Genomic DNA, 12,171 nt, shown 5'->3' with positions numbered 1-12,171 from the left:
TTTATTCAATTCAAGTTGTTTGAATTGCTCTAGTCAGTCCAGCTAATAATAATTATTTGGTTATAACCAAAACACTGCAAAGAATGTACTTGCATCCAAAGGCTATCCACTTCATCAACTGAAAAAAAGTAAGAAATTGTCCATATTTTGAATTAAGTGACATTTTCTTGCCCACATTCGTTTCTACTGGATGGAATGAACTTCCATTTCGAGAAAATTAACAAAAAAAATAAGTGGATACTTAATAGTAAATAAAAAATACAATTGAAATGAGATTCAAAATCCCCATATATGCAATAATATGCAATAAAATGCATAACTCATAACTGTCTTAACAGCTCATGTTATATACAACATATCCAACGATACAGATTTGGTAATTGTCACATTTCATAGAAAAAAACCTCCGTGATTACATGGCCCCAATATCTTGCACCATGAATTTCTGACAAGCCAATAACTGAGCAATCGTCCACAAGGTAGTGTTATCTCACCTGTGCCATCACATGTTTCATAGTCATTCCCAAAAACATTCAGACACTGCCGGCGTCCAATAGCAACCTAAGAAGGAAGTCAATAATTTAAAAATAAATTGGGTACAAGTCGCTACTGAAATTTAAGCTTTTCCCACTAAGACAGAGCTGAATGATTAGCATCGAATCACATCTGCAAGACATCAAACGTGTTGAAAGTTAAAAATTAACATTGTCATGAAGTATGACTAAATTGCATCTGATTTGACTTAATGCACAAAACCTAGCCGGACATCACTGGTCCGCTTCAACTGATGTACCGGAGGAACTCAGCAGGTCAAACAGCATTTGTGGAAGATAAGAATGGCCAATGTTTCAGGCTAATACCCATCTTGATGATGCTCAACTCACTGAGTTCATCCAGCAGATGGGGTTTTTCCTCCACATTTGCAGTCTTTCACGTGTCCACGAGTTTCAACTGGATATTCATCAGAAAATGATGAGCATTGCTGTGAAACCCGTGTCCATTCCCTGGCAGAAGTAGTAGTGCAGGACTTTAAACAAAGAAAATTTTAAAAGTCATGATGCTTTCATGGGTTGATATTCCTGATCTGCATTGTGGATTCAGCCCATTTTGAGGCTTGACAGATTTCAACTTCACCACGTAACTTTTGTCTTTACACAAAGGGTGTATGGAATAAAGCTGCTGGAGGAGGTGGTTAAGACAGACACTACTAATTATGTTTCAAAAACATTTGGACAGATAAGATAGGTTTAGAGGGATATGAGCCACATGCAGGTTGATTGGACTAGGTGTAAGTCACAAACTACAGAGCTCCTTCAAATTGTATTAATAAAGTATTATTTATTTAACTGCAATCCAGGCAATGTCCTAAAATTTTATTATAATTGGCAACGTTTTGAACTACAGGAGTGGATTTTGAAATGTTGAAATGCCTAACAAGAAAGCTAAAAGCATGCATCAGCCCCAGAGGCCTACCCAGCAGACTAAAAGCCTTAACCTTGCCTGATCCTCTCTCCCTGAGCAGCTCACTGTCAGACGAAGAAGAACGGCTGATTGACTTTGAACAGCTAAAGGTAGCTGATTGAATTTCGTAGATATTATAGAGACAATTACAATGCAGATAAGAATATCCGTTGGAGAAGAATTAGCTGCCCTTAAAATGGAGCTACAGTTTGTAAAAACACAATTCATCGCTGAAAAAGTATTCACAGACATCAGACTGAAAGAAATTAATTATATGTTGGGAGATCAAACATTCAATGTCAGAGTGTACCGATGACATCTGCTCAATCCAAAAGAGAATTAAAACTCACCTCCGATATGATAAAGCTGGAAAACAGATGTGAGGAATTGGAAGTGAGGTACCGGAGAAATAACATCAGTGAGGGTTCCCGAAGGAATTGACAGCACAGGTAAAAACACAGAATCACCTTTATTAAATTTAAAGTCGTACATCAAGCCTACTTTTCCAAAGTTCAGTTGGCTAAATTTTATTCTAATTTCTCATCAAAAAGTTATAGATGTAAGGCAGAGCTGATATAAAACATTGGAAAGAGCTTTATTAAATGAGACGTTCAGGCTGGATAAAGAGCACACAACACCCTACAGCAATACCAGGGCTGGGAAAGTGCCCACAGGCCAATAGTGGCCAGACTTCACTATTGCAGTGATTACATGGATGTCTCGCCATGTCAGAGAACGCCGTGAGATAAAACTGAAGGGGATAACTATTTCTGTTTTCCCTGATCTTACTGCAAAAGTGGCCTGAGCCCAGGTGGAGCTCAACAACATCAGACAGAAACTGTGTACTCTGCAGGGGGTCTGATAAGGGTTAACCCAGTCTGACTATGGATCTCACTTACGACACATCGATACGAAGGATTTTCTCTCTGCTGAAGAAGTGAGAGTATATGTCCAGACTTTGAAAAAAACTAATTAAAATGCGAATGCAATGGGGCGCTGCCACTTGTTGGGCATTCTTATTTTAATGTGCAGTTACCAAACTTGTTAAGGCAGAGTTCAAAGACTTTAATAATACGGCATTACTACTGTTAAATTTATACTCAAATTTATTGGGTTGAATAATGTAGAGCTGACCGAAGACCTTGCAACGTGCCTGTAAATCTAATTCAAAATTCACAAGACGTTCAGTTATGTTTCTTTTCTACTCAAGCTCACTTTCCGAAACTTTGACATTTAAGGGCAAGGATGTTTGGACGGTGTGGATGTAGAGTGTTGACCTCGTGGCTTAGTCTTAATACAGGGACAGTATAGTAAGTATGTGGGAATGTATGCAGTTTTGTTTATGCATGTGCATGTTGCAGGGTTGGGGGGGCAGTACAACCCACAAAATCTAAATGTATAATCCAATGAATCTGAGCACTCCTGGTAGGGGGAGGGGAAGGCCTGTCAGATTTCTCAAATAGAATATCAGAGGAATGGGAAGCCCTACCAAAAGATCAAAAGTTTTCTCCCCATCTGAACTGGTTAAATGGAAATTGAGGAGAAACTGTGGGAAGAGGCTATTGAGAGAATTTGTTCTATCACCTCCTCCGCCTGCTTGGGACTCATTCCGTTCAAGGTGCTACATAGGGTTCACTATCCAAACTCCAGACTGTCAGTCATTTATCCTGAATTAGAGGACAAATGCAATAGGTGCAATGGCTCTCTTTGCCTCCTAAGTCACGTGTTTTATCAGTGATCTAACATACAAGGGTTCTGGAGTGGAGTCTTCAGCACACTATCTGAAATATTTAAGTCTATTTGCAACCCTGCCCGTTGACCGCAATATTTGGAATCTCCGACAACTACCTAAATTCCCTGAAGTAAGATGCATTTACGTCCCTATTAGCCAAGTATCTATTCTTGATACACAGGAAGTCTGACAGGGTCCTTCTATTACACAATGGATTAAGGATATCAGTTTCTTAATTAAACTGGAGAAAATCAAATACACATTAAGATGGTCCACTGGAAAAATTTTCCACAAATGGCAACCCTTTATGTATTTTTTTCTCTGAATTACGAGTGCTTATGGAGTAAATGTCTAATCATGAGATCGTGGTACCAGTACAATCAGTAAATATTCCAATGATGCTGTCAGTAAAGGTGCAAAAGTGGTCAGGGGGTGGAGTGTCTGGGCATGTATCTGAGGGTGTATGTGAACATTTGTGAATATGTGATTTGGATTTTCTGTTTTTAAAAAAAACAGGAGCACAATGTACCTCTGTAAAATTTGTTTTTGATGCTCAATAAATATGTTTTGAGAAAAAAGGAATACGGGTAGCAGAGTCAACCAGTTTTTTGGGCTCATTAAAACATTTAATTCAATTGTGGGGTGCCTTGGAGCATCCTTCTCAAATTTGGCTGGCTACATTAGGAATCTAAATGCCAGGGTCAGGCGTTGGACCTCAGCCACCTCAGAACCCACCAAAACTGGACATGGACGCAAGTCACACTTGACCCCAATGAATTCCCTAAGGAGAAGCCTAGTTTAGTGTTTGGGGTGATGTAATCTTGCAATGGAAATCATTTCAATTTTGCAATAAAGAGCCAAGCAATCTTGAATCCACAAATGTCCACATTAATAGTGCTGGTCAAAATAGTTGATAGTTCAGAATAAATATTTTCAATAACCTTGGACAACCATGTTGATGTGGCCATCAAGAAAGCACACCAATGCCTCTACTTTTGTAGCACTAAGGAAGTTCAGTATGTTCCCCTTATTTCTCAACAACTTTGATAGTTGCACCATCAAAAGCATTCTTGCTGGATATGGATGGTGCTCTGCTCAAGACTGACAGCAGCTATAGATGCAGTGAATGCAGCTCGAAACTTAACAAAAAACCCTCCCCTCCATGGAATCCATCTGTACTTCTTGATGCCCAGAAAAGGCAGCCAACATAATGAAAGACCAGTCCCGCTCTCTTCTCTGTTCTCCCATTTGGCAATAAGGAACACACCCAACTTCTTTATTTAAAAGGATATATTTACAAGGTCAAAGATCCATGATTAAACTAGTTGTACCAGAAACGCCTTATGCTATTTACAACATATTTACCATCTTTTATAAACAGTACTCCATATTTGTAAGATATAGGCAACAAGAATACAATGGAAGAACTGTCAAAGTATTCAGAGTTTTTTCTACATTTCAGAACCTTAAAAACAGGAACATTTATTTTTTTGCAGGCCCAATTGGTTATAGAAATTATAGCTGAGAAGACATTTAGCCCTATGTGTTTATACAAGTGTGAACACTAGCTAGAGTTATATTCCTGTTTTTGCTGCATTTTTTGTTTCCATTCTTCTTAAACTGCTTCTCATACTGTCCTTGGATACATGTAGTCTAGGGCTAAAAAGTCATACTGCTAAGGCAAACCATAACTTTGGGAGGGATGAGAGGTGCCAGTGGAAGAGGGGGAGCTGTGATACATACAGTACTAAAGATGTATGACCAGGCCAATTACCAAACAATGGAAACAGGCTCATGTTAATAATTATTAAAACATTTTTTAATTTTTGTTTTCTTTATAAATGTACACAGAAAAACTCTCTGATTACACACACAAATCTTTTGCTTGATCAGTCAGTGTCCCTTCTATTATTATTGGTATATTTTTGTATTACTTGCCCCACCCATCCTCTCTTTAATTTAGCATGCTCCGATTTGAGAAGATGCGTTTCTTGTAGAAAGACTATATCTGCCTTTAAATTTTTTTGGTGTGCCAAGACCCACCTCCTTTCCACTGGCCTGTTTATCCCATTAAGACTAATAAATTTTAACGTTCTATCCATATTGATTTTTTTTAAACAAATATTATTTAACAATAAAACCTTTTCGATTGTTTAAATAATACAGCGATCTTTCCCCTTAAAACAGATACAATATCCCTGCCCTGATGGTGAGGTAAACAGGAAACCCCAAAAGCCCACGGAATTTCTCAAGGAAGAAGAACCCCTCCCTTTACCACCATCTTTTATAGATACTCCTTTCCGGGTGCCATTCTCCCCCTTAGAACAGAGTCTCCACCTTGCTACTACTTTTCCCAAGTTTTTTCTGAGCTCTTCGTGAACATTTTAATAAAATTAACTTTTCAACAATAAATACAAAACTTTTTTTTAAATACAATTAGACCCATTGTAAACATTCTTCAGTCAACCTCTTTGGCAACCTTAGCCTTTTCATAAACCTTGGAGAAGGTTTTCCACCTCGTACTTAGTCTTGAAAAATCACCGATTACCTTCTGTTTCTTCGACCTTCGGAATTGCGGGGTATATTATCGAATATTTAAAGTTTTTGGAACACAATTATCCTTTTACATCATCAAACTCCTTCCTTTGTTTAATCAAAGTAGGACTAAAATCTTGGAAAAATACCTCTTTTTCATGGTCAATCTCAGGCAGGTCATTATGCTACTCCCAGAATTGTCTCCCATTCCCGGTCACTGATCACCGGCTCTCTTGGGTCCAAAACTCCAGTGAGCCCTTTCAATATGCAGTTTTTCTCTGAATTTGTCTTCTCCTAGCACCTGTGGGATCCATGTTTTGAAGAAGTTCACCGGATCTCTTCCCTCTTCTTTCAGTCCAATAATTCGGACATTATTTCATCTGCTAAAATTCTCCATGTGGTCGATCTTGTCCAGCATAGCTTGGCTGTCTGACTCCCGTTGCTTTGCATTTTTCTCAAAAGCTAAAAGCTTATCATGTGTTTTTACCGTCTACTTCAGCTTGGGTCATTCTTTCTATTAAGTCTTCAATGATTTCTTTAATTTCAGTCATCCTTCCGTCATGTCTCTCATGACATTGTTGATGACAACAAATCAGTTGCTCAAGTTTTCCATTTTCTCCAAGACAGTTCTTGTCCCAATTCCCCAGTTCTGCCGGGCTCCACCAGTCCCGAGGCCACTTCCTTTCAGGCTTTTGCTCCATATAACAGTTTACAGCATGGAAACAGGCCATCCAGTCCTTCGAGTTTGTGCCTGTTCACTGGTTAATAAGTCATATGCTATGCTGGCCTTCATAAATCATAGTATAGAGTATAGGAGCTGGGAGGTGATACTACGACTGTTTAAGGCCAGGTTTGGAGCATTGTGTTCAGTTCTAATCTCCAAATTATAGAAAGGATATAGATAAGGTGGAGAGTGTGCGGAGAAGATTTACAAGGATGTGGCCTGGCTTACAACATCTCGAGTACAGAAAAAGATTAAGGAGATTGAGATTTTATTCATTGGAATGTAGACGGTTGAGAGGGGATTTGATAGAGGTATTTAAAATTATGAAGGGAATAGATAGACTAGACGTGAGTAGATTCTTTCCCCTGAGGGCATGGGAGGTTGGAACAAGCGTAAGGGGGCAAAACTTTAGGAGAAATGTTAGAGGATGCTTCTTCACTTAGAGAGTGGTGGCAGAATGGAATAATCTTCCAGAGGAGATAGTTGCAGCAGGATCCTTTCTGTCATTTTAGAGAAGGTTGGATGTGTTCATGGATATGAGGGGGTTGAAGGATTATGGGCAGAGAGTGGGAGGGGGGAACTAGTGGAGTTGTTCAAGTAAACTGGCACAGACTCGAAGGGCCAATATGGCCTGTTTCCACGCTGTAAATGGTTGTATGTTATATGGTTACAAAATAATTTAAAATTGCGTCATCTCTTGTGCAATTGATGGCACGGAAGACGATTTATTGTGGAACACTGACGACGAAGCTGAAACTGCCTCATATGATGACTGTTTAAACAGTGAGAGTATGGATGTGCTTGCCGCCATCTGTGCTTCAGACGATGATTGTGAGAATGACTTTGAAGGGTTCTAAATATGTTGTTTTCAGACAATGATGGCGATTTTGAAGAGTGTTAATTGTGTTGATGTTTTCAATGAAAATCTGTTGCGGTCAGGTTTTTTTGTTTTTCAAGGGGCGACTTGTACACTGGATCAGCGTAGATTGAATTTTGAGCTGAATTTAAGGTCTCAAAAGTATATCCGGCGTACAAGTCGACCCTTGAAAAACTAATTCATTTTTTGAGTGTTTTTTTTGGGTTTCGTGACTCAACTTATTCGCCAAAATATATGATAATTTGATATACAAGGTAAATTGATTCATTTATTTTCACATTAGAACCACAATGTTACTACTTGCAATTTTTATTAATGTAATTGTGTGTAAAGGCATGTCACAGGAGTGTAATCAGGAAAAAAAATACCATGCTAATTAAAGAAACTAAGGAAGTCAAAAGCATAGTCAAACAAGAAAGATGTCTAAGAGATCCATAATTGAAGGCACAAAAATCAGGAATGCTTACCCAAGCACAAGAGACATTGAAGGAGCAGGTAAGAGTGACCATGAATAAAAATTTCTAAGCCAAAAAGAATGGTTTCATTGACGTTACTAAAAGTACATATAGTGAATTGCACTTCTACTTATAACTAGAATGTCATGCCATATGCTTCACCAAAGGGCATTTTGAGATAGATACTTTTTTATTTTACAAAGAAAAAGTATGTTTACTCACCTGTGCAATATATGGCATCAGATTGTTGGGAATACCCTGTGGATCTTCACCTATTTTTCCTGATTCATGTGCTCCAATAGGATTAAAGTATCGTAGTAGCACTCCATTCCAATCCTGAATAAATAACATTTTCCAATCATTTTTATAGATCACACATTTAAATATATACCTGTAAACCTTGTGCAAATGTTGCTTATTTGAAATGTACCACAAATTCCTATTTCACAATTACAATAAAAATCAACTGATTGGTGTGATATATCTAGTTATTTCTTCTAATGTATTAAGACTTTTGATAAATGCTCCAAGGAGTGTTAGTGTGCAGACACTATTGATTTAACCATACTGTTGTAACATGCTGAATTTTGAACATAATTTTAAGTATTTTTCATATATTCCATTTTTCCTTGGGAAACTTCTTCTTTTACTGGGAGAAATTGCTGCAGTTTCCATTTTCCTCCTTTTTAACTGTGGGAGTCAAACCATGAACACATTAGCTTTTTAAGTATTATTAGTAAATATGTTTTATAAATATTATAAATTCAACTTAACCTTATGGGAAATCAATTTGCCTAAGATGTAAAAGATTGCTGCTTGTAGTTATGAGGCATGGGATCCATGGAACCTTGACTGTGGATAAAAAGTTGGCTTGCATGTAGAAAGCAGAGAAAGTTTTCTTCCTGGAGGTCAGTGCAGTTCTGCATGGATCTGTTCTGGGACCCTGCTCTTTGTGATCTTTATAAATGGCCTAGATGAAGAGGCAGGAGGATGGGTCAGTAAGTTTGTGGATGATACAAATGTTAGAGGAGCTGTGGAAGGTTGTCATAGGTCACAAAAGGTTATAGACAGGATGCAGAGTTGGAGTTCAATCCAGACAGGTGTGAGAAGATGCATTTTGAAAGGCTGAGTTCAGGATTAATGGTTATTACTTAAGAGTGTGGATAAACAGAGGGACCTTGGGATCCAAATCCACACCTCCCTCAAGGTCACGATACAGGTTAATCAGATAGTTAAGAAGGCCTATGGGATGTTGGACTTCATTAATAAGTTCAAGGATTAAGTTCAAGAGTCAAGAGGTCATGTTGCAACTCTACAAAACTCTGGTGAGTCCACACAGAGTATTGTGTTCAGTTCTGGTCACCTCACTGAAGGAAGGATGTGGAAGCTATGGAGAGGATGCAGAGGAGATTTATTAGGATGTGCCTGGATTGGAAAATAAGTCTTATGAGGCAAGGATAGTTGAGCTGGGTCTTTTTTATTTGGAGCGTAGTAGAAGGATGAGAGGAAACTTAATAGAGGTCTACAAGATTATGAGGCATAGATAGGATGGATACTCAGCACCTTTATCCTAGGGCAGGGATAGCAAACACCAGAGAATATTTTATATATATAAGGAAGCAGGGAGACATCAGGGATAAGGTTTTTTTTATAAAATCACAAAGCTTTGTGGCTGCCTAGAATACATCGCCAGGGATGATGATGGAGGTTGAAACATTAGAGGCATTTAAGAGACTCTTAGACAGGCACATAGATGGAAGAAAAATAGAGGGTTACAGGGTAGGGAGGGTTACAATAGTTTTTTTAAAAGAAATATATGGGTCGGCACAGCATCGAGGGCTGAAGGGCCTTTACTGCCCCATAGTGTTCTACGTAATGAGAGAGAATAATGCAAGCTCAGTAGAAGCGATAAGAAGAGAAATCTTCTATAATTTGGCTCTTGTTAAACATACCTCACAGAAAAGGGCCCTTCATTCCAACTCATCAATGCATACTATGACATCCATCTACGCTAATCCTGCATTAGATCTGTTTCCTTCTAGTTCCCTATCTGTATATATTCAAATGGTTTTTAAATCCTATAATTCTATCTGCATCTACCACTTCCACCCCTGCTTATCTGATCTCTACCCACATCTCGAGTGTATTCATGCAGGCAACATCCTGGTGAATCTCCTCTTCACTCTCTCTTGCACAATAATATCCTTCCATATGTGGCAACCAGAGCTGAACACAGAACTCCAAGTGTTTTGTAAAACATAATTGCAAGAAATCCTAAATTTCAAATTTTATACCCTAACTTATGAAAGCCTGCATGCCATATGCCTTCTTCACCACCCAATCAACCAATGTTGACACTTCCAGAGAATTATGAACTTGAACTCCCAGGTCTCTCTATTTATCCACAGTGAGAACACTGCCCTGCCACTTACAACAAATATCCTGCTCCATGTGACTTTCTAAAAGCATCACCTTGCACTTATCAGGTTCAATTTCCATCTGATAAAATGCCCTGCTCAATTTTTCATCTAACCTAGATCTGGCTAGACAGTAGTCTTAACAAACCTTGTTAACTATCCACACCACCACCAATTTTCACACCATAGCTACTTTAATTTGGGCAATTTCTTGTTAGAATTATTAGCTGTAAACTGGAGCAAAGAAGAGACGCGTGACAACTGAACACTTCTACAGAAGGTAGACATGACAATAACTCTCAGCAGTTGTCACAGATCTTCTCTTAATATTTTGTTGGACTTCTAATTGTCCTTGAGTTAATTACACACTCTCAGCCAAATTTACCATTGGACACTCGTCACCTCAGAAGTATGTCAAAGAATAGATAAAATAGGTGGCTTGAATATTTATTCATAGTCAAAGCACCCGAGGTGAAAAAACATAAGGTACATTTCAGAACTGGGTGGTTTCTGATTCAGTGGCTCAACTAACAGGCTTGAGTTCAGTTCTGTGTGGAGTTTTCACCTTCCCCCGATGATCATGCTGGTTTTCTCCAGTGGTCGGTTTCCTCCCACACCCAACAGGCTAACAGGACAATGTAAAATGTCTTAAGTGAGTATGGGAGTGACAGAATGAGAGGAACAATGAATGGAAGATGGGGAGAATAAAATAAGATTGACATAGAGATGGAGTGGATGAATGCAGAGATAATGGGCTAAAAGGCACTGTACTGTTTCCTAATTAAAACAGCTGCAAAGCACTTGTTCAATGATGTCAGAGGAATCCGGGTAGCCAGACTCGCTGCTGAAGTCCAGGAAACACAATTACAAAGTCTAATGCTAATTCTGTTTCCTATTCAATAACATTTATGAGGAATTACATAATATTTTTACCACATTTCCCTCTACTCTGCCTTCCCAGGGAGATGGATTGAAGAGCATTGCAGTAGTGAATTAGCACTCCCAAAGGGTAGTTACATTCCTCACTACTCTCTCCATGGCCTGTGCACCTCAAACCCTACTTTCCTATGCATTGCCCCTAATCCCAGGAGCAAGTAAATGCATGAATCCATGACCAGAGATGTGTCCTTGCACCTACACCAGCAGGCAGAAGGAAAACAACACTCCAGCTGGCATTCAGAGATCTGAGCAGTAACACAAGATGCATGAGGAAAACAGAAAGACATGAGTGCAGTAGAAATTGCCATTACAAGTGCTGCACTGCAAAATTTACATGACACAAGAATCATTCCCTTCACAGGGGCTGATGCTGCCAGAGAAGATCTTCCCACATGTTTTAGATTAATTTAGCCTGCTTATGGTGTGAATGACATTATGTCAACCTTCTATAGCAGTTCTATTGAAAGTGTATTGGCCAGCTGCATCACAGTATGATACGGTTACCACCAAGAAATAGATTGGAGTCAATCCACAGGACCATAAGAGTAGCAGAGAGGATCACTGGGGTCTCCCTCCCCACCATCGACATGATTTACTGGGATCGTTGTCTGATCATGGAGGACCTCTTCCACCCTGAACACATCTTCCAGCTGCTCCCACAGGGGAAGAGATACAGGAGTAGCAGACTCAGTGCCACCAAGCTGAGGAACAGCTTCTTCCCATGGGCAATGAGAATGCTGAACCACCAAAGGATCTGCTCAAACTAACCATTGGAGACTCTAGTTTGCACAAAGCAAATTTATGTTTATATATAAAATACTTGTACTGCATATGTAGTATTTAGTATGCATGTACTGCATATGTAGTATTTAGTATGCAAGTACTGCATATGTGCAGCCGAGATAGGTAAACTGGTTGACCGTTTTGAGTTTTGTGTGCCCGATGGAGATGTGGGGGGGCTGGTAGTCATGGTGGGGAGCTGGCTGATGGAGGACCTCAGTTTTCTTCAGGCTGACTTCCAGGCCAAACAT

General features: G+C 39.1%; 1 protein-coding gene across 1 annotated transcript in view; it reads right to left on the bottom strand.

The window, feature by feature from the left end:
- gale (UDP-galactose-4-epimerase) overlaps positions 1-12,171 on the bottom strand; it is a 34,602-nt gene that overhangs the window by 2,221 nt on the left and 20,210 nt on the right. The window contains exons 6-7 of the mRNA XM_069895715.1: positions 8,007-8,120; positions 495-561 (exon numbers count right to left, since the gene is read on the bottom strand). Coding sequence (XP_069751816.1) covers positions 495-561; positions 8,007-8,120 — 181 coding nt within the window. The remainder of the gene's footprint in view (positions 1-494; positions 562-8,006; positions 8,121-12,171) is intronic.

This window comes from Narcine bancroftii, chromosome 8 (assembly GCF_036971445.1).
Source record: "Narcine bancroftii isolate sNarBan1 chromosome 8, sNarBan1.hap1, whole genome shotgun sequence".
Lineage (NCBI taxonomy): Eukaryota > Metazoa > Chordata > Chondrichthyes > Torpediniformes > Narcinidae > Narcine > Narcine bancroftii.
This window is presented reverse-complemented; position numbering and strand designations above follow the sequence as displayed.